At 57.7% G+C, this 21,513-nt stretch overlaps 2 protein-coding genes across 15 annotated transcripts in view; one reads left to right on the forward strand and one right to left on the reverse strand.

Annotated features, from left to right (window-relative positions):
* DELE1 (DAP3 binding cell death enhancer 1) overlaps nt 1-21,513 on the forward strand; it is a 50,088-nt gene that overhangs the window by 14,320 nt on the left and 14,255 nt on the right. For 3 of the 9 annotated variants that reach the window (XM_085014873.1, XM_085014874.1, XM_003124042.7), the window contains exons 12-13: nt 28-261; nt 441-1,555. In XM_085014873.1, the coding sequence (XP_084870999.1) occupies nt 28-260 (233 nt within the window). In that variant the 3' untranslated portion in view covers nt 261; nt 441-1,555. Of the gene's footprint in view, nt 1-27; nt 1,556-2,046; nt 2,181-5,573; nt 5,701-6,693; nt 6,851-6,952; nt 7,295-8,260; nt 8,609-21,513 lie in introns of those variants that run through there. The other 6 variants (XM_085014875.1, XM_021084941.2, XM_085014871.1 and 3 more) reach the window with 5 other exon arrangements.
* PCDH12 (protocadherin 12) lies at nt 6,521-19,887 on the reverse strand. 6 transcript variants are annotated; one of them, XM_003124041.5, is made up of 4 exons: nt 16,667-19,887; nt 13,368-13,465; nt 11,271-11,422; nt 6,521-7,371 (listed from the first exon to the last, which is right to left on the reverse strand). In XM_003124041.5, the coding sequence occupies exons 1-4, from the start codon at nt 19,544-19,546 to the stop codon at nt 6,899-6,901; spliced, it is 3,603 nt and encodes a 1,200-aa protein (XP_003124089.3). In that variant the 5' UTR covers nt 19,547-19,887; the 3' UTR covers nt 6,521-6,898. The 6 variants fall into 6 exon arrangements, 5 of the variants coding, with proteins under 5 accessions (XP_003124089.3, XP_084870966.1, XP_084870967.1 ...); XR_014838922.1 differs by lacking the exon at nt 6,521-7,371 and adding an exon at nt 8,490-9,317 and having other exon boundaries at nt 10,338-11,422; XM_085014840.1 differs by lacking the exon at nt 6,521-7,371 and adding an exon at nt 8,490-9,457 and having other exon boundaries at nt 10,978-11,422.

Raw genomic sequence — 21,513 nt, forward strand, 5'->3', positions numbered from 1 at the left:
AAGGGCTGCTGTCACCTCTCCTCGCAGCCTCGAGGCCCAGCGACCTGGCGGTTCGAGGAGTCAAGTCTTTTTCCAGCCCCTCCCTCTGCAGCCTCAACACCCTGCTGGCAGGAGCCTCGTGCCTGCCGCACGCCTCCAGCACAGGCAGCCTCGGCCTCCTCTGCAGAAGTGGGGGTCTCAGAGCCGGCCCCGCGGCCCCCGCCTGGGCTGTCCCCCCACCGCCCTTGGAAAGGAGTCTCGTCAGACTGGGTTTTGGCTAAGGTAAGACAGGACACAGGCCCTGCTCCCTCACTGGTGCCGGCGCAGGGGCCGGGAGGAGGCGGGATGACAGCAACAGCGGGGCGGCCGCATCCCTTTGTGCGGTGGCGTTTCCGCGGGAGCTCAGGTTCTCCGTCGATGTCACATGCGTGGCCAGTGCATGACTCTGACCGTTTCCCCAGTGGAGCCTCACCGATGAGCAGCGGATGCGTTCACGGTCACGTCGCGTCTCTGCGTAAAAAGGATTTGTTCAGCGACCCATGAAAACCTTGACGGAAAGGTCCAGAGACCCTGGTCCTCGCCTTGGCCTTTGTCTGGGAGCAGCTCGCCTCCCTCCGTTTCCTCAGGCTTCAGCCGCATCGTCTTCTGCCAGCGTCTGATGGGTGTGCCCCCGTCACTCACAAGAGGACTCTAGGGCCTAGTCAGTATTGTTTATTTCAGTCGTTGTATGTTAACATATACGGTAAAAATGTGACTGCGCCTATTACAGTTACACAGATGCTGAAAACAGTGGGTCAGGTTAGTGAAAGGCCTCGTGACGGGTATAAAGGGGAGCATGGATCCAGTTGTGAGGCGGCTCCACGAGCGGCCCAGGCGACATGGACGGGGTGGCTCCGGTTCATTCCCAGGGGATTCTCGATGGCCTCCACTCCCTTCTGACTCGGAGGGAAGGAGCTGGGAGCCTACAGCCCGATGCACCTGCCTGACGTGTTCAGACCTTCCGCCTGCCCTCTGCCCTCAGCAGGGAGCCTGTGGAGGGACCACAGCTCGAGTCGCAAAGAAGAGGCCAGTTATCCGCCCACCTTCCCGAAGAAGCTTGCGTACCTTGCCCGGCACAGTAGACGAAGGAACGTACCTTGCGTGAAGACCAGGTTCTGGTCCTGCCACCTCGAAGCGGGGGCCGGCCTTGCTGCGCTGTTTCCTCCGTGGAGCCCGGGGGCAGGGGTGTCTGCCCCCGCCCCTCGGGGCTGGTGTGGGGCATTTCACGGCCAAAGGACCTTGGTGCTCACGGAGGCCTGAGGAGGCAGAGTCATGGCCCTGGTTGCGTGGCTTTATGAGTCACCAGGCCGGAATAGGAGCCCCGCGTCCTGACTCCTGCCCCAGGCTCTTTTGCAGAGTTCTCTCTGTGATTTTTAAGTGGAAGCGCTATCATCATCCTGCCGGCGTGCCGGGTGAAGAGAGATTGAGCCCCTGGAGTCTTGGAGCAGGAGCGTGTGTGTTTTGAGATCCTCATCTGTGAAAGGTGTGCCAGAAATGGCTGAGAGTTTAATAAAACCGATACCGGCTGGTCTCATGACTCTTGCCCTTCCGTGTGTCGGGGAAGGCAGGGGAGACGGGCAGGGAAGGCTGAAAGCTGAGGCTCCATCCGCATCTCTAAAACTCTCCATTAACCAATTTAAAGGGTCTTAAAAGCTTCTCCAAGAGAGAGACATAGAAAAAATGATTTCTGAGTCAACGCTAATGACTCCAATTACTGAATTTGTGCAGAGCCGTTGCCCGGCTTCTGGATGTTAGCCCAAGTTCAACAGCAGAGATGTGGTTGAGGGTGGGGGGGTGGGAGAGACTCTGGGCCACCCCCCCAGACACTGCAAATGGGAACAAGCACCCAGCTCAGAGCAGGAGGATTTGAGGAGGGGATTTGTCTACGTTTCCCGCTCTGCTGCCACCCGCCCCCCCCCCCCCACCTCTAGTGGTCTCGCCACATTCCTCCCAGCATCTTCCTCTTGCTGCTGGAGCCCTAAGCTTCCCCCAGGTCCAGCTCCTCTCCTGCCCCTGCTCCCTTTCCAGGGCTGGCCTGCACCCTGGCCTCACCCCCACTGGCCCCTCCTGAGACTGCCTCCCACGGATGACTCCTTGGAAGCAGGGACTTTGTCTTTGGATCCCAGGATCCCCAGCACTGAGCACAAGGCCCCGTCATGCAGGTAAGGGCTCAATACACACACTGGATAAAGCTTGGGTTTTTTAACTACGTGGCGTACTAATCTCTTTGCCAAAAAAAAAAAAATAGGTTTTTGCAGTCAAGTAAGTTTGGGAACCACTGCACGAGCCATCCCCTTTTTATAGATTCAGGATGCGCATCAGCATATCCAAGGTTCCAAGAAGCCCTCTAGCCGAGAACTTGCTTAACCCCCTGCTCCCCTTGCAGCGCCAGGCACGAACTGCTGATAAACCTTCCCGGGGCGCCCTGTGTGTAGATGTCACTTCCTGTCCTCCTGCGGAACCCCCCCACCACCTTTTCCCTTCCTGCCGTCATCAGGCCTCTTTGATTATCAGCACCTCCGGCCATGCCTGGGCCAAAGGGACCCTTCAGACAGTCAGGACGCTGGGCCTCCTGTCCTGATGGCCACACGGGGCTCTCCTGTCCCCCCACTCGCTCCGGGTGAAGGGCTGATCCAGTCTGGGGTGCCACGTGGAGGGGCAGGATGTTTCGAGCTCTCCCTGTGGAGAGGGAGGCTGGGAGAGGCGTGAGAGATGTTGCCAGGGACCAGAAATTCTCGGCTGTGCGGTCGCTGCAGTTTCCATGCTGTCTCGGGACGGGCTTCCTTGGCAGAGCCCGAAGCGCCGTGCTTTTGCCATTAAAATTCCCTTGTTAATGACTCACTGTCGGTGCCCTGAAAGGATGACCCAGGGTTCCAGCCCTGATGCCCTTGGCAAGGAGCCCCTTTTGTGGGGCTTTGCTGCCTCGGTTCACTCGTCTGGAGCTGCTGTTTTCAGGGGTTCCTGGCACTGTCGGGGGGGAAGGAGGCTGTTAGGGTCATTCTGTCATCAGTGCTGATTCAGTGCCGGACACTGAGTGAACGCGCGGTCAGCAGGTCTCAGGGAATGAGTGATTCTGTGCCCTGTCCCCTCTCCACCCAGCGCCCGGCACCAGGCCGAGGCAGCACAGAGGAGGGGTTTTAAATATTGGTGAAGAAGTGATGCTGTATTCCCCTTCCCCAACTGCCATTCCCAGCGCTCCTCTGCCCCATAGGAATTGCTCGATAAAGACAAAAATATCTGTTGAATGAGAGTTTCTGATCAGGTCCCCCTACCCCGACCCCTCACCTCGTACCCAGTCTAGGTACACACTATGTGCCAGGCTGAGCCGGGGCTACAACGCCTCCCTGCCTCCTCCAGGCCTCTCATGTTGGGGATTTAGTTCTCTGCAGAGTCCCAAGGGTAGTGGTTGCCGTCACACCCTTGTTTGGGTCAGAGGAGAGGTGGGGTGCGTAAGCTGCCAGCCGAAGCTGGGGGACAGACAAGGAGGCTGCCTGTCAGTCTCGGAACTGGCCCCAGGCTCCGAGTGAGCGCTGCAGGGCACCCCCGGTGCTGGAGGACAGCTGACTGTTGATAAAAAGTGTCCCTCTGCGCTTTCCACATTAAAACGACATTTCATGGAGGGCTCGCTGGCTTGCCTGCTCCTTGTCTCCCTGGGGACAGAGCCCATCTTGGTGGAACCTGTTTCAGGCATGTCCACAGTCTCAGCTCCGACATCTCGGCTGATGTCGAGAAGTTTCTATAACCCTCTTGTCCAGCACACTCCGTTCTGGCCCCATCCACGCTGCCTCACTCTCCGTGGGTCTCGCCCACTGCTGTTGGAGAGGGGCTGGATCAGCCTGGCAGACAGCCTGCGAGGTGCGGCCAGAACATCCCCCCCCAAGTACCTATGCCCCCACCCTGATCAAAGGTCGGTCACCTCGGAACAGGAACAGCTCTACCCACGAGTTCTGCAGGAGACAGAGGGTCACTGTGGTCCTTCGTCTTATGTAGGTCACAGACCCCTTTGAGAATCAGATGAAAGCAATGACTCCTTCCGGTAGAAAAATGCGTTCTCCCAACCAACTTTGCATGCCATCCAGCAGGTTCGCAGCTCCTAAATGCAACCAAGGACCCCAGGTTAAGAATACACCCTCGAGGAGTTCCCGTCGTGGCGCAGTGGTTAACGAATTCGACTAGGAACCATGAGGTTGCGGGTTCGGTCCCTGCCCTTGCTCAGTGGGTTAACGATCCGGCGTTGCCGTGAGCTGTGGTGTAGGTTGCAGACTCGGCTCAGATCCCGCGTTGCTGTGGCTCTGGCGTAGGCCTGTGGCTACAGCTCCGATTCAACCCCTAGCCTGGGAACCTCCATATGCCGTGGGAGCGGCCCAAGAAATAGCAACAACAACAACAAAAGACAAAAAAAAAAAAAAAAAGAATACACCCTCGAGACCTTAAACAGGACATCGTGCTGAGAGGCAGATGCAGATCCCAGCCCTGCCACAAGCCTGCCATGTGTGTGGCTCTGGGCCCGTCAGCCCTTTCTGTCCTAGTGTTGTCTGGGCTATAAAGTGCTCCTTGTGACTCAAATTGCTCATGTCTGTGGAGGTTTAGCTGGTGACTTGGAGCAGAGCTGCTTAATTTTTTATAGGTCACATGTTCCTTTGAAAATCTGATCGCTTTGTATCTCCTGCCTAGAAAAATGCCTGTACACAAAGTCCTGTCTGGTATCCGCGGGTCCGAGGACCACAGATTTAGCACTTTTGAACTGCAGTGAGGCAGTGATCCAGGCGCCAGCCCTGGTTCCGGTTTCCTTAGGTCACCTCTTCTCCCCATCTCTCCTCGCCACTTCCCAACCTTAGCTGTGCACTGAAAGGCCACTGGCCATTGGGGGTCTCCTCCAGGGCTGTGGTGTTCAGACTTTGTTTTCACATAATGGAACCTTTTTTTCTCTCTTCCCTGGAGCTCCAATATAGAGAAGAGGGAACCTTGTAGTCTTAATTTACCCCTTTATTCTTTCATGCAACAAGTATTCGCCCCGCCTGGGGCCAGGTACTTGGCCGGTCAGGTTGGGGGGCCTGCTGGCCTGGTCTTCCCCAGCTTCTGTCCTTGACTTGGGGAACCCATCGGCTTGCAAATCACAGATCTTGTAAAGAGGGCACGCTGCCCTGGGGTGAGACGCTCAGAGACCTGGGACCCTGCTCCTGAAGCACTTGGGGAGGCTCCTTTTCCTCATCTGTAACATGGATAATGGAATAAGGACGCCTCACGGCCTCCAGGGCTGGGAGGTTTCCTTTATCCCAAGTTGGGAGGACAGCTGGCCCATTTTTACGGGGAGCGAATGGGTACCGAGCGCCCAAAAAGGACAAAAGCAGAGGCACAGAGGGGGACTTTTACCTTCAGGGCCCAGGAGAGCGCCGCGTTATTGAGGAGCTGAATGACTGCTTGGAAATTTCCAGGAAAATGATAAGGCTGAGCCCTGGGAAAAAAGTTGCTGTGTTTTTCACTCCCTCCTCCCCTGGAAGGTTGGCTGCTGTCAGTGTCGATTTCATAGACCCAGTTCCCACACTGTCCTCTAGGGCCTGAATTCTCTGCTGTGACAGAGGAAGATTTACCCACAAAGGGTGGGCTGGAAAGCTGCCTTCTGCAGCTGAAGGGCTGCTTGCCGGGAAGGACTGGACGCTGCAGAGGCCCTGCCTGCATCAGGTCAGATCCAAAATCCCTGTCACTCTGGAGACGGGCAGGCCTGTGTGGCTTTGCAAATGCCCTTTCCAACAGTGTTTCTTGAGGGCATCTCGGGCAAGTCTGCCGCTGGTGTAAGCTCACCCTGGGGGGGGGGTTTCCTTCACTTTTCTGGGCCAGAGTGTGGTGTCAAGGTCAAAGGCATGGGTTTTGGTGTTGGGCAAGCCTGGGTCCAGTTCCTGACACTGCCTCTGCTCTCTGCTTGATCTTGGGCAGGACACGCAGCCTTTGCAAGCCTCATGGGGTTCATAACACTTCCCCACCTAGGGTTGTGAGGAAATTAAATTAAATCCTATTGTAAAGACTGGTACTTGGCTTGTGTTAATGCTCTATAAATAGTCACGCTTTTCTTAGCCCTAATTTTCCAGCTGAGAAGCCGATTATTTGATAATGGAGCAGCAGAGGACTGAGAGTCAAGGATACACATGTCCAGGAGTTCCTGCTGTGGCACAGTGGGCTAAGGATCCAACTGCAGCAGCTTTGGTTGCTGCAGAGGTGTGGCTGGATCCCCGGCCCAGCGCTCTTGGGTTAAAGGAGCCTGTGTTGCCGCACCTGCGGCGTAAGTCACAGCTGTGGCTCAGATTCAATTCCTGGCCTGGAAACTTCCATGTGCTGCTTGTGCGGCCATTTAAAAAAAACAAAAGCAAACAAACTCATGTCCATCATTGCCTGCCTAACACTGTGCACCCTCCTGTCCAGGCCCAGGGTGACCCGCTGGCCCCGGGGCTGGATGACAAAGAACCCTCCCTCTTCCCTCCTCCATCTCTCTGACAGGTGCAAACCATACCAGCCGCTCCTTTTCCTTTATTAGGTCGGCGAGCTGCGCCTGGCGCCCCAGGCTCCAGCCCCCCTACCCTCCGGTGTGTAATGAGGACATCCCTTTCCTGCTCGTGACAGTCCTTGGCATCTGTCCGGCAGGTGGACAAACGCTCTGTGCTCTTTTCCGTGTTTTGCCAGCAAACACGTTGCCGCCAACGGACTTGCCTCCTCCCGAAAATTCCCAGGCAGAGCCAGCCCCTTGCAAGGGGTTGCTGTGGTCCCGCCAACGGTCCTGGGGCTCCTGCCTCCTCTCTGGGGCCCCATCGGTCACCCTAACGTTCTCAGGCCGCTTCTGGTGAGTGAGTTCAAAGACTAGAGAAAGCAGCGCGCCTGTCGGGGATCCTCAGGGCCTGGGCTTCCTGACGTCTCCCGGGGCCCCCGGTTCTTGGATCCACAGGTCTCTGCTGCTGCTGCTGCTGCTGTTGGTCCTGGCCTCGGCTCCCTTCTTTCCAGCCGGCCCCCCGGGGACTTCGGAGCCCGAGGCCCCGCTGGTGGCCAGGTCCAGGCTGAGGGTCCTCCCGCAGACGGAGAGGCGCCGCAGCACCTCGGAGGCGGCCTCCACCGGCACGGCCGCGCGCTGCTCCAGCAGCATCTCCAGCAGCGAGCTCATCTCCGACAGGAAGGTGCTGGCCAGACGCGTGCCCGTCGGGCTCAGCTCGGGCCCCGGCGCCTTGCCGAACGTCTGGAAGGTCCTGGGCTCCTCCGAGGCTGCGGCATCCGGGGAGAAGACGTTGTCACGGTAGTTGCTGGCGAGGGGCAAGGACAGCCTGGCCATCCAGGCCGGGTCGGGGACGCTCAGCCGGTCCAGGGTCAGGCCTGCAGGGGGCGGAGGGGACGCGGTGAGGGCGGAGCCCGGGGCGGGCGGGGCGCCTGACAAAGGAGGGAAGGGGGGGGGGGCAGGGCGCGCATCGACGGGGCGGCTGGAGGGGGCGGGAAGGAAGGGGCCCCGGCGGCGGCTGGGAAGCTGGCCGGGCCGGAAGGCAGCGGCGGAGGTCGGGCGCGTGAGCAGAGCGAGGCCGCGGCCGCGGGGGGAGGCAGGCCTAGAATTAGCAATTGGGTCTGTTTGTAAAGCATCTCCCAGGCTGCGGCGTGTTTCAGGTCTACGTGTGTTTCATCCATCACCGTGCAGCCAGGATTTTGACTCCCTCGGGACACTACTAGCTGAGGATGGAGGGGGGAAAAAAATCCCTTTTTTCACCAATGCTGGAGCTCCTGGCTTGACCCTACCTTGGGTTCCTGTTCATAATATTAGTGCCCACTGGTTAAGTACTTCTGTGCCAAGCAACTCACATAGTTGTCTCGTCGAATCTCCGCACAAACTTTAGGAGTCAAGGCTGTTTTATGGATGAGGAAACAAGTCACACTTGTACTAGGCAACCAAGCCCAGATATGACCCCCAGGTCTGATGACCCAGAAGCCCCCTGGGACCGTGTCACCCCAGCCACTCTCTGAAGAGCTGGCCCTTCCTCCCCTGGATGCTGGGTGCCCACCTGCGGCTCTGGAATTCCCAGGCTGAGGTCTGTACCGTCAGCTCCTGGCCCTGTGCCCTTGGCTCCTCAACCTTCACCTCTCCAGCTGCAGGAAACCCTTAGAAGGGGCCGCTGGCCTAAGGACCTGTCCCAAGAAAGGGACAGGGCAGTGAAAAAAGGTCCTCCAGACCCCAAATCCCACCATCACACGTCTCCTTTTCCTATCTCTTCCACAGAAAATTCTGTCTCAGAAAACTAGTCCCAGGCCTGATGACAGAGGCCAAGCCAGAGGAAAGAAAATATGGGCCTTGTGGTTAAAATCTGCGTCTTTAAAAAAAAAAAAGCACATCTACGTTAACTCATATTTAATGTTTAAGATGAGCCGCTTTAGAATCTGTACCTGGAATGAAAGACTGGAAGGGGATAGTCAGAGTGTTAACTGAACCCGCCCCTGGGCAGAAGTGATTTATTCTTTTTTGTTTGTTTGTTTGTTTATCTACATTTGTCTCCATGAACCAAGCATTACTTTTATAATTTTGAAAAGTTATTCCAAAATACAGCTAAATGCTATGTCTGTTGATAAATGCGCCTCGGGCTTGGCCTGCCGGTGCAGGACTCTGCAGGCCGTGAGGGAGGGTGAGGCCCCTTCCGGGCTGGTCCAGCCCACACCTGGGACTTGGTGAAGGATTTTGAATGATTGGATGAACATAAATATGAACCCAGGACATTTGGGAAAATGTAAACCTTAGTTTCCTGCGACTCTGGGGTTCTAAGGCTGGAACAAGGTTTTGGTGTTACCGAACCAGGCTTTTCCTTGCACGAGGGTCCGAGCGCTTTGGAAGGAATGAAGCCTGGGGTGAGACCATCAGTGAGGTGTAGGAGGTTGGCTGAAAGGCGACGAGGAAGTCACTGCAGGGCAGGTGGGCGCTGGGCAGACCTGGGTTTGGTTTCCCAGCTTTGCAGCTTATGAGCAGTGTGACTCTGGGAAACTCGCTCAACTTCTCTGAGCCTCCTTTGGCCTCATACGGTGGTGAAATGGGAGCGCTCATCTTGTCAGGTGCCTGCGAGCATTCAGTGAGCTCACGCAACTGGTGAAGTGAGATCCTGATTTTGTCCTCAGATGCTGCCAAGAGCCCCGCCTCAGGCACCCTCGCCGAGACCCCATCACGGTCCAGCCCCGTGAGCAGCACAGGCTCGTCTACCTCCGCTGTGCTCTTCGTCCCCCAAATATTATTATTATTATTATTTTGTCTTTTTTTAGGGCCACACCCAGGGCCTATGGAGGTTCCCAGGCTAGGGGTCCAATTGGAGCTGCAGCCACCAGCCTACGCCACAGCCACACCAACGCGGGATCCGAGCTGCGTCTTCGATTTATGCCACAGCTCACGGCAACGCTGGATCCTTAACCCACAGAGCGAGGCCAGGGATCGAACCTGTGTCCTCATGGATACTAGTTGGGTTGGTTAACCGCTGAGCCATGAAAGGAATTCCCTTACAAATTATTAATGAGATATTTCGTGTTCTTTTTTCATACTGAGCCTTCAAAATCTGGACTGGATCTTAGAGTCCATCACGCTTCAATCTGTACTAGGACTTTCCACATTGGCCGCTCTATTGCACCTCACAGCTCTGCATTCTAGACGATGCTGTCCTAGAAAACTTTGTAGCTTCCTGCTGTCCAAAGCAATGTCCACTAGCCCCGTGTAGCTGCTGAGCACTTGGAATGTGGCTGGTGTGACTGAGGAACTGGATTTTTCATTCTGCTTAATTTTAATTAGATTTCATTTCACTTAATTTTGATTTAGAGCCACACTGCCTGGGTTAATAACTATTGGCTGCCCAACCTTGGGCATATTATTAAACACCCTGGCCTCTCCATTTTTTCCTTTATGAAGTGGGACAATGAATAGTCCCCATCTCACAAGATTTCCTCACGAGGCGCTGAGAACAGGGACCAGCCCATAGAAAGCACTCAGTAAACATTAGCTGTATTTTTTTTAACCCAGGCCAGGGAAGTCCCTGCCATGCCTTCAGCACAGAGGGCATGTCCAGATGAGAAATGAGTTACTAACTACAGACATAGAAAACCAGGGGAGTTCCCATCGTGGTGCAGTGGAAATGAACCCGACTAGGAACCAGGAGGTTGCGGGTTCGATCCCTGGCCTCGCTCAGTTTACCATCTGGTGTTGCCGTGAGCTGTGGTGTGGGTTGCAGATGTGGCTCGGATCTGGCGTGGCTGTGGCTGTGGTGTAGGCTGGCAGCTGTAGCTCCAATTAGACCCCTAGCCTGGGAACCTCCATATGCTGCAGGTGCGGCCCTAAAAAAGAAAGAAAGAAAAAAAAAAAAAAGGCAAGAAAACCACAGTGCAGGTGGGACGACTCCGTGTTACCCGAGGAGGCTGACTCGTGTGGGAGCGGGGGGCTGGCAGATTCTTAAGTTCTCAGGGTAAGAGTAGTTGATACTTAAACTCACCCGAGAAATGCAGATGAGTGGTTTAGGAGGTAAATGGAGGTCGCCTGATGGCAGGTGGTCCCAGGTTGGTTTCCCTGGCTCACTGAGGAGCTGGGTGACTCTGGGCTGGCTGTTACCTTTCTGCGCCACCAGTTTCCTGCTCTCTAAATTGGAGCTTGTGACATTGCCCTCAAAAGACTGTGTAGAAGCTTGACTGAGATAAAGTGTACCAGATGCTCCCTTGGTACCTGGCACATACCAGGGGCTCCGTAATTGTTCACTATTCTTATGATGGGTTTTTGGGGGGCTCGTTTGTTTTTGCTTTTTAAGGACTGCACCCTTGGCATATGGAAGTTCCCAGGCTAGGGGTCGAATCGAAACTGCAGCTGCCAGCCTACACCACAGCCACAGCAATGTGGGATCCAAGCCGCATCTGTGACGTATACCACAGCTCATAGCAATGCCAGATCCTCAACCCACCGAGTGAGGCCAGGGATCGAACCTGAACCCTCATGGATACTAGTTGGGTTTGTAACCCGCTGAGCCATGATGGGAACTCCCTTGCTGATTTCTTTAAATGAATAATCAACGTAGAATCTGGTTTTTCAACACACGAAGACCTTCTGAAGCCCCAGGACAAGTCACATGTTGCTGGCATTCTCTCCAGAAACAGAGTGGCTGTGCTTCCCTGCAGTAGATTGGCGCGGGACTCTGGAGCCTGGGCACCTGAGGGGACTGTGTGGGCAGAAGCACGGTGTGTGGGGCGGGTGGGGGGCGGCTGGGGAGAGTCCCTACCTGTGTGGGGGTCCAGCAGGCTCGACAGCTCTTCTTCTAGCAGCTGCTTCACAGACAGGTCCTCCTCAGGGTCCAGGAGCCCTTCCTCCTGGTCCGGTTCCGCCTGGCCACCAGCCCTGGCCCCTGGGCCGTCCGGCTCCGGGATTGCACTCCTGCAAAGGGAGCCCCCCGGGGCCACAGGTGAGGCAGTCGCAGCAGCCTCATTCACTCCTGCTCACGAATAGTCTTCTGTTCGCACCAGCGTTCCTTCATCCACCGAGGGAGTGGGGTCCACGGCCCAACTTTCAGAGTCAGACCGACCTGGGCTACTTGATCCCGGCTCTCCTGCCTACTCCGAGTCTGTTTCCTCCTCTGTGAAATGGGAGCATTCAGTGCCCCCCACCTCTGGGGCACCGTGGGGGTAAAAGGAGGCTTTACACGTAAGGAGCTTAGCGCGGTGTTAGAAGCGCTCGCCCTTGTCCCTCCATTCCGTCTCTCTCCCTGGCACACAGTAGGAGCTTAGTGGCCTTCAGCTGATCCGGCGCAATCATCCTTCCATCCCTCCACCCTCTGTCCGAGTTTGAGCTCCAGCGAGGGCAGGGATTCTTGTCTGTCTCAGTCCCTGCTCTCTCACTAGTGCTCAGGACAGGGCTTGGCACATAGTAGGCCCTTCATAAATACGTGGGGACTGAGAGACTGAACGTCCCCTCCTTCCTATTCGAGGCTAAATCCCAGACCGGAAGAGCAGGTCGATGGAGGCTGCAGCTGAGGTGAGGCATCCAAAGCTGCTCGGGGTCTACTGTGATGCCCCTCGCTCTCTCCACCCCGGCCCCTCCCTCCTGCGGACCAGCCCCCCACCCCCACCCCCATCACCGGTTCCTGGGGCTGCCCCAGCAGGGTGGGGACGGGCCTTGGCCCCTCATCCCAGCAGCTGGGAAGCCTCCCTGAGGGGCTTTAAGGCCTGGGAGTCCTTGCTGCTATTTTTCTGTGACCCTTTCTGCTCCTGTGAAGGGATCATCAGGGAGGCAGCCAGTTTGCAAGTAAGGACAACAACAAATGTCACCTGAGGAATTCCTTGGCGTCAGGCCTGTGCTTTGCAAGGTATATACCCCTTCTTATCAAACCTTTCATGTCAGTAAGGGGGTCTCTTGTCATTGTCCCCATTTTACAGATGAGAAAACCAAGACTTGCAAAGATTAGGCAGCTTGGCCATGGTCCCCACAGAGGAAGTGATTAAGCAAGAATTCAAATCCAGGCTGATGGTCCCCGGAGTCGTGCCCTCACCCTCCTAAGCACTCGACGCTACCTCCAGCTATCTTTGCAAACAAAATGAAATGAAACCAAAAACAAAACTCGAAGTTGTCACAGCAAGGGCACTGAACTGGAGGTCAGTGTCCTGAGAGCTGATCCCACTTTTGTCACTCATTGGCCACTTGACCTTGAGCAAAGTCACTTTAAGGGGAAACTTCTTGGCCTGGCTTGTGTGCCTCCTGTGTGCCAAGCCCGGGGCCATGAGCTTAGGGCAGGGGTGGTCCTTGACTCCTCACCCCCATCCCTATAAGGAAGCGTGTTGACCTCCGTTTCATAGATGCAAAGCCGCGGCTTAATCGGATTTGCCCCAGCTTACATAGCTGCGTCGGCTCAAACTACCTAGAGGCTCAGTCTGTCTGGCTGTTACCAGAGGGAGTTCAGTTAGATGTCCCCTCGAGGGGTCTTCAATTCTAGGACAACCCAAAGGCGCCCACCCACACACCCACGTCCTTAGCCGGGAGCCTTCGTGTCGTGTTTAAGGGTCCGGAGAAGGAAGGCTGGGTGGTGATGTAGAGTCCATAGCCCAGCACCTCTGCAGTCAGGGGACAGACAGTCAGAGCCTCTGAGATGAAGTCATTTCCTTCGTGACTCTGGGTGCTGTGAATACCATTAATGCAGTTGCTCCAGGACCAAGCTGCCTGGGCGGGGCCGGTGGGGGGGGGCGGGGGAGGGATGCTTGTTGGCTGCAATTTCCCGGGGGAGCAGCCTCCGGGATGTGCTCCCCGCTTCTCCAGTCACAGAGGCGGCAGGCTGAGGGCAGGCTGCTAGGGGGGCTTGAGAAGCCGGTGGGGACTACGTGCTCCTTACCTGCCGCTGCCGGGCTTGGCCAAGTACTTATTTCCCCGGTGGTTTGGTTTGGGCTGGAATTGGCCCTGATGCAGCAAGGACAGCAGCTGGGAGATTTGCTACAAGACAGGAAAAATCTGTTGACTCCACACAATTCCGACCCAGCACACTTCCTACCGGATGTTTCCCTCAATGCTGTGCTTGCTTTTTATAGTCTTTCCTCCAGCTTCAGATGTGTGTGGATGGGGTGGGGGAGGGCGCACGGTGACGGTGACCGGGCCGGGACGTGTGCAGGCGGGCTCCCTGCTTGGCCGTGTCGCCAGGGACCTGGGTGTCTGAGAGAGAGCCTGAGGATCCCCTGGGCCCCTCCCCTCCCTCGGGGGGCAAGGGGGAGGGTAAAAAAAAGGCATCGCCTGCCCATCAATGTGTTACTGCTCCAATAAGGGTTATCTTAAAGTGTCACTCCCTCCTTCAGCAGGATTCAACCACCAGCCGATGGAGGTGGGCCAAGATTACACTGTAGAGAAGGGAAAAGGTGTCTTTTCATCATTTGTTTTTTCATCCTGCTCTTCCCTTGACGAGTATCTAATATGAGCTCCTTTGCGCCCCACGCTGTACTTGTCGTGAGAAGAAGATGAGGGCAAGGGCCAGTCGCTGGCCTCAGGGAGCTCACAGTCTGCCAGGGATGACCCTCAGAGGAGACAGGGCCTGGCAGTTTCTCCGGGGCTGTGTCGAGGGAGGGACAGGAGGCAGGTCTGTGCGAGCAGAGGGGGCCCTCACCCGCCTCGGAGCCAGGACGAAGGGGCGTGGGGAGGACAGGGTAAAGGAGTCATTGCTTTCAACGAGTGTTTCCTGAGTTCATACGGCATGCCAGGCGCCTCTGCCGGGCCCCAAAGCTCCCACAGGGCTTTGCCAAGTGGAGAGGGTGAGGGGCGAAGGGCATTTCAGAAAGAAGGCACTGCCGGCTGAAAGGCCAGGGCAAACGGTGGCGCTGCAGAAAGGTTGGTGGATGGGGCAGGGGTGGGTGAGCAGCAGACGAAGGCTCAGGAAGCTGAGCTCTAGTTCAAGGTCATTTCTAGCTTGTGTGAGATCAGGCAGGTTTGGGGACATCCCGGGAGCCCAGTTTCCTCATTTCTAAGGTGGATCGAAAGATGCCCGCTCCGCCTTCCTCACAGGGTCGTCAGGGTTAACTAGGTGGTTTGAAAGTGGAAAATGCTCTGCAGTTTAGAGGAGTTTGGGTTGTTGCTCCTAGAAATGCTGCCTCTGGGGCCCAGCCCCCTCTCCCCTCTGGGCAGCTCAAGACAGGCAGTGCCAAGCTCAGAGGAGAGCTGGCAGGGGAAGTGGCCAGGACTTGGGAGGGTCGGGGTCCTGCTCCCAGCTCAGGGCGGTTCCCACCCCCTGCCCAGGCCCAGACATCCTCCTAAAGCACCTGCCATCCTTTTCTCAAGTGACAGCTGATGCCTCAGGGACACTCTCCGAGTGCCCAGCCCTAAGCCACACAGTGTCATTCGAGGTCATTTAACGTCAGAGCCCCAACTCTGGGGTCAGACTTGGGTTCACATCCTCAGTCTGCTCCTGCCCCACTTCCCATCTTGCGGCTTCGAGGGCTTTTGCTTAAGCATCCTGAGCCTCAGTTGCCTCAGCTGCGAAAAGGGAGTAATACTAATGAGACCCAGGTCCTGTGCTGGCTGTGGTCGTAAGAATTAAATCAAAGAGTGTTCCTCGCGTAGCTATGGCTCTTCGGATCGGCGCTTCTTAGCTGCGCAGTGGTATAGAACCTCGCGCCGTTCTTCAGTGACCCAGGGAGAGAGCTACCATTCCAGCCACTTTGCAGCTCTGACCCCGAGGCTCACAGAGGCTGCACAGCAGGGAGCGGCAGGGCTGGAATTTGAACCTGGATCTGACTCCACTCCGCCACTGTGCTGCTGGGAAGGGGAGCATTAGGCAGGTTGCCTCTGATCCTCGAGTTGATCCCAGCCGGGCACCCTTCTCTCCTGCAGCCCAGTGGGGTCCCCTCCAGGGCCTGCTCTCTGCTGTCTCTGTTCTCCAACCACCCGCACTGAGTTTGGCACAAAGAGCTCATTCCATAAGCAGTGAATGAATGAATGAATGAATGAATGGCTCTGGGCGACATCTGGGGCTGCCTAGAGGCCCCAGGCGGGACTCGTAAGAGAGCAACTGGGCCCCCTCCAGGTGGCTTCCTGCAGAGGGGGAGGGAAGGAAGCCGTGTCCTTGCTCCACAGGAAACGAGAGCTGATGGATGACCTGACTAAACCGAACCGTGCCGTGGGCAGGCCGCCTGGCCAAGGGAAAATGATCTGGGGTTCAGGGGAGTACATGTGGGTTTGAGATCAGGCTCCATCCCAGAAAAAAAGCTTTCCCACTGGGGGCCAGTAAATCCTAGGCTACTAGACATGGCCATTCATGTTCCCATTTAATCCTCAACCCTGGGAGGGAAACACGGGTAAGTGTGGCCTGACGATCCCCACTTTATAAAGAAACTCAGGCTCAGGTGTTGGTGTTGCTCGGTTCCTAAGTGGCTGTGCTGCAGTTTGAACCCGGACCTGCCTGACTCCCAAGTTCCAAGGTTGTTTCTATTGTCGGCAGCTGGCAGGCAAGCTCTGTGGTCTCAGGCAAGTCAGATGCAGCCCTCAAACCCAGGGCAATGATGCCCATGCTAGCTGGCTTCGCAGGGAGGCTGCCCACATGAGTGGAGGGCGGGTGAGCTGGAGAAGAGCTTTGAAGAAAAATCATCATCATTTTCTGAGTGCTGACTACCTGCCAGATGCTATTCTAGAGGCTTTAAGTACATTCATTTCATTTTCCCGCAAACTTGCAGCGGGGGGGGTGTGTGCTGTTGTCTGGGCATTTTCAACAGAGAAGTGGAGTAACTTTCCTGTGTTCACAGCTTGGGAGAGGTGGAGCCAGGATTGGAACCCAGGCAGCCTTGCTCCAAAGCGTGTACTCTTATTTATGTCTTGGCTGTGTGTCTTGTTGTGCCAGGAGTGAGTGGTAATTTCTTGATCAAATGCACTGATCAGATCCTTAGGGCAGCTCTGCAAGGCAGACACTCTTACTGTCATTGCTCCTTTACAGTTAAGGAAACTACGGCTCAGAGACAGTACGTCATTTGTCCAGAATCACACAGCTAAATTCTGTTGACCCCAGAGCTTGCACCCTGAACCCCTGCACCCAGCGCATCCTCAAGTGCCCGGTGAGCCTAAGGAATGAATGGATGTGGGGAATGTGAGGCTCTGATGATGGGGGTGATGGCCCATGAGCGACCGGAGCGCTGCCCACCCCGGAGCGGCTGAAGGTACCTGAACAGGAGGCGAATCCACAGTGAGTTCCTCGACAGGGTTCCGCTCCGCGAAGGCCGCCACCGACAGCCGGACCAGGCTCCGCAGGATCTGACGGGGCCCGGACTCTTTCTCGGGGCTCACTTTGCCATTGAGATGCCGCTGCCGCCTCAGGGTTGCCGAGGAGGCCGGCGGGCTCAGCGGGGCCTCCGGGCCGCCCTGATCTCCGGGCGCCCTCCCTGGGGGGCTGCCTGGAACCTTCAGGGGCCTTGAGCGGGGCTGACCCACGGCAGCTTGGGGCTCCAGGAGGTTCAGGTTCTCCCGGGAGGCGTTCCTCTGCCTGGGATGGTTGAAAAGGAGGTTCACGGTGTCCTGCAGCACCTCCCGGCTCTCGGCCTGTGCTCCCTCGTTGCCTTGGTTACGCAGGGTCCTGTACAGCGTGGGTGTGAGGTGAAAGGGGGCCTGCAGGCAGGGGTCCCAGCCCGCTTCCAGCGACGTTTCGCTGCTCACGTGCTTGGGGGGCGGCCCGACGTCGCCAGTCTCCTCCCCCTGGCCCCTGAGCACCGGCACGAGGTGGATGTCTGCCTTCTGGATGTGTTTCTGGGGCCTCTTGGGCTGGTGACGGTAGGAGGACTCGGCCTCTCGGCAGTTGTAGGCCCTGTGGTCCTTCTTCTCCGTCCGGCAGATGGACATGATCAGAGCCAAGACGGACCCGAAGACGGCCAGCAGCACGGCCAGGCAAATCACCGCGAGCATTGACGTGCTCAGAGCCCCGGGCTCGCGGGCTGAGTCCCTCAGGTGGTCCGCACTGGTGACAAACACGACCCTCAGCAGGGCTCGGGTCTGCAGGGAGGGGCTGCCGCCGTCCTGCACCGCGATCTCCAGCTCCCACGCGCTCCCGATGAGGCTGCTGGCATTGGTGGTATTGACGAACAGCTGCCCCAGGCGGGGGCTGAGGACAAAGAGACAGGCCTCGTTGCCACTCCGGATGCTGTAAAGGAGCTCTCCGTTTGGCCCCGAGTCTGCATCTCTCGCCACGATGGTTGCCAAAAAGAATGGCTGGGAGCCAGGGGCGGCCTGTGGGGGCGAGTTGGTGCCTGCTGGACCCGGGCCGTTGGGCGTCTCGATGGGCACCAGCAGGTGACCCGTGGACGCGTTTACAAGCACCGAGAGGCTGGCTTTCCCATCGCTGAGCATGGGGTGAATCACCTCTGGGGCGTTATCGTTGGCATCCAGGATGCTGACCCACACGGAGACACTGGATGCCAGCTGGGGCTGGCCCCCGTCCTCCGCCACCACCAGGAACTCGAAGCCGGCCATCTGTTCATAGTCCAGTGACCTCTGCGCCGTGACGTCTCCTGTATCCGGGTCGATCGCTACCAAGTGAGAAACTGGGGAGTCCTGGATGCGGTATGAGATTTTCCCGTTAACGCCCAGGTCTGCGTCGTGGGCCTTGATGGTAATGAGATGAAGGGAGGGGAGGTTGTTTTCCCGAGTGGAGACCTGGTATCGGCTCTTCTCAAACACGGGTGCGTTGTCGTTGGCATCACTGATCTGAATGCTGAGCAGTGTCTCGGCTGATAAGGGCTGGGGTCCCCGGTCCTGGGCCAGCAGAGTGAGGGTGTACAGGGGCCACTGCTCTCTGTCCAGCGTGGCGTTGGTTAGCAGCATGTACGTGTTACCGTTGGTCCTCTTCAGCCTGAAGTGGCCCAGCTCTTGGCTCAGCCAGCAGTGGACCAGCCCGTTGTCCCCCGAGTCCAGGTCGTTTGCCGTGACGAGGGCAACGAAACTGTCCTTGGGCAGCGCTTCGGACACCAGCGACGGCTGGGATGCCCATGTGATGTGGATGCTCGGAGCGTTGTCGTTGACATCCAGAACCTTGATGAGAATTTTGCAGTGGGCTGGGATGGGGTTGGGACCCAGGTCCCTCGCTTGGACGTCTACCTCGTAGGCGGGGTTCTTCTCGTAGTCCAGGGGTTGCCGCAGGATCACCTGGCCGGTCTTGGCATCAATGCTGAAAGCGTCCAGCACCTCTGGAGGCACGTGCTTGCTGAGGAGGAATTCCACCTCCCCGTTGGGGCCTTGGTCAGGGTCTGTGGCAGTCAGGTTGATGAGGAGAGTGCCAGGGGCAGTGTCTTCTTGGACTTCTAGTGCCAGCGAGCTCTCAGCAAAGACAGGGCTGTTGTCATTGGAGTCCAGGACGTTGACCTTCACCAGGCTGGTGCCTGACTTGGGGGGGTTCCCGCTGTCATAGGCAGTCAACACCAGGTCAAAAAACGAGCGGATTTCCCGGTCCAGCTCCTTCACCACCACGAGCTCCGCGTGTTTGGTCTCATCAGGCCCCACGATGACATCCAGGGCAAAGTGCTCGCTGGGGGACAGGGTGTAGGAGTGCAGGGTGTTGGGGCCAGTGTCTGGGTCCAGAGCTCTGTCCAGGGGGATCCGGGTGCTCAGCGAGGCGCTCTCCGAGATTTCCAGCTCCTGCTCGCCTTTGGGGAACTGGGGCTGGTGGTCATTGATGTCCAGCACCTGGACCTCTACGTGGATGAGAGCCAAGTCCCCTGCGGCCAGCACGTCAAAGGAAACCAGGCAGGGATCCTGCTGCCGGCAGAGCTGCTCCCGGTCCAGCCGCTTCCCTGTGCTGAGCAGGCCGTCCTCAGCGTCCACCTGGATGGGCAGCGCCTGAGGCAGCTGCAAGACCTGGAAGGCACCCCCCGCCAGCCCCGGCCGCTCCTCCCGGCCCAGCTCCCGGGCCAGCTTCCCTATCACCGTGCCGGCCGGCACTTCCTCGGACACCTGGTATTTCACCGTGAGAGTGGCCACCTCCTGACAATCCCCCGAAAGGAGCAAGGAGCCACCAGGTCCCAGAAGTCCCAGCAGAAGCGGCAGAAGTGGCATCATGCTTACCACCCGAGTGGACCAGATCCAGGAATCCGCTAGAGTTTGCCAAAGACTAGACACGTCCTCCGGTGTCTGCCGGGGGGCTTGATTCTCCGGCCCCCAGACCTGCGGGCACAGTCGTGTCCCATAATTAGCTGAGGGAACCAGCAGAGTTCCCAGGCCAGGCCATCGTCGGCAGCAGGGGCTTGAGAGCCCCAAGACCGACGGAGCAGAATGGCCCGGGAGGCCACGTTCCGGGGGCCCCCGTTGGTCCCAGTCAGCAAATGACGAACAAGAGCCAGTCCAAGGGGGACTTGACCCGGGAGAGCAGGATGTGCGGCTCTGACTTCCAAACAGTTGCTAGGCTGGGGAGACAGAGAAGCAGCTTTTTCCTATGGAAACCCCACCTACAGGAAAAGGGAGGCTGTGCGTCTCAGTGCCAATTAGAGAAAGAGTTTCCGTGAAGCCGAGTGGCCTGCCGCTGAGGAGGATGCGGCCGGGGACAGGCCGGATGGGAAGGTGCTGTCCACGCAGCAGGGCAGCACCGCTGAGGGCACTGCCCTGCTGGGGCCAAGGGAGCAGAGCGCCCAGCCCCTCCTGGGCCGTCACCACCCACCCCCACCTGCCCCCACCCGCGTCCTCTCAGTCTTGACCCTGCCCCGATCACCCGTTTTATTGTTGTTGTCTTTTGTCTTTTTAGGGCCACACCCGAGGCGAATGGAGGTTCCCAGGCTAGGGGTCGAATCAGAGCTGGAGCCACCGCCTTACACCACAGCCACAGCAACGCGGGATCCAAGCTGCATCTGCGACCTACACCACGGCTCATGGCAGTGCCAGATCCTTAACCCTCTGGGTGAGGCCAGGGATTGAACCTGAGTCCTCATGGATGCTAGTTGGCTTCCTTAACCACTGGGCCACGATCCCCTGTTTTGCGTCTCATGGGGAGCCGCGCTGATTAAGAGAGCAGCCGTCAGAGCCAACCGCCTGCATTCCAACCCTGCCTCCGCAACTTCCCAGCTAGGTCCCGGGGGAAACGTCTGCACCCAGCGGCTCCTCTGCCGGGTGTGGTCGGGAATAAGACAGCAGCCCTCGCAGCGGTTTTGTCAAGATGACCAGGCAAAGAGGTGGTTATTCGGGGTGGGTGGTGGGATCTGCACAGTCTGGCCCTCCCCACGGCTGCCTGGGGCAGTCCCCGCCCGCACAGACCCATAGGGGGCCCCGTGGCCTTGGCTCCTGAAGCGGGATGGTCCCTCTGACCTGACCGGGCAGCTCCCCCCCCCCCCCAGCTCCCCTCCCCGCCTTGGGGCCCATTGTTCTGTGTCTGGTGCAGCCTGAGCCCCGCGGGGGAGTCCCCCAGCCTTGGACGTTTCTATACCCTTCCCTCTCCCCCCTCTTCCTCTCCCCGCCCCCCTTCCTCCAATTCTTCCCTCCCCGCCGCTGTTTGTGTCCAGTCTCAGAAGGGAAGCCAAGGATGGGGCGAGGGGGCGGCCGGCTTGGGTGGCCTTGAGGTGACTTGCCTTTCCTTTCCGCTTCCATCTGCTGCCCTACCGTCTCGTCTTGCCCTTTACCATGAGGTTGCCTCCGGAAGTTTGTAAAGCAGTCGAAGGGACGGGAGTTAAGGGCCAGTTTCCCCTGCATTGGGCATTTGCAGCTCCATCCTTGGGGCCCAAGGACTCCAATCAGGCCCACTGGCCTGGAGGCCTGTGGCCACTGGGATGGGTGACTGCGGGCCTCCGTGGTCTAAGCATCGCTTGCGTGCCCCCTTCTCCTGTGTGCTTCTTTGCCATGCCCTGTCCTGTCACATTGTCATGGAGGTTTCCCACCCCTCTTGCTGAAAGCCCGCTGACCCACAGCAGGGGCCTTGAATCAACAGGGCGTTTCCTCCAGTGCTGCTCTGGACACGGACAGAACCCTCGCTAGCATAGAGATGTTGCCCAAGTCACCTCGCCTCCCCGAGCCTCAGTTTCCTTCTCTGTAGAGGGTGGCTG

Source organism: Sus scrofa, chromosome 2 (assembly GCF_054392235.1).
Source record: "Sus scrofa isolate SSC_HxYL_T2T_F1_AM1 chromosome 2, Sscrofa_HxYL_maternal_Yorkshire_Landrace_v2.0, whole genome shotgun sequence".
NCBI lineage: Eukaryota > Metazoa > Chordata > Mammalia > Artiodactyla > Suidae > Sus > Sus scrofa.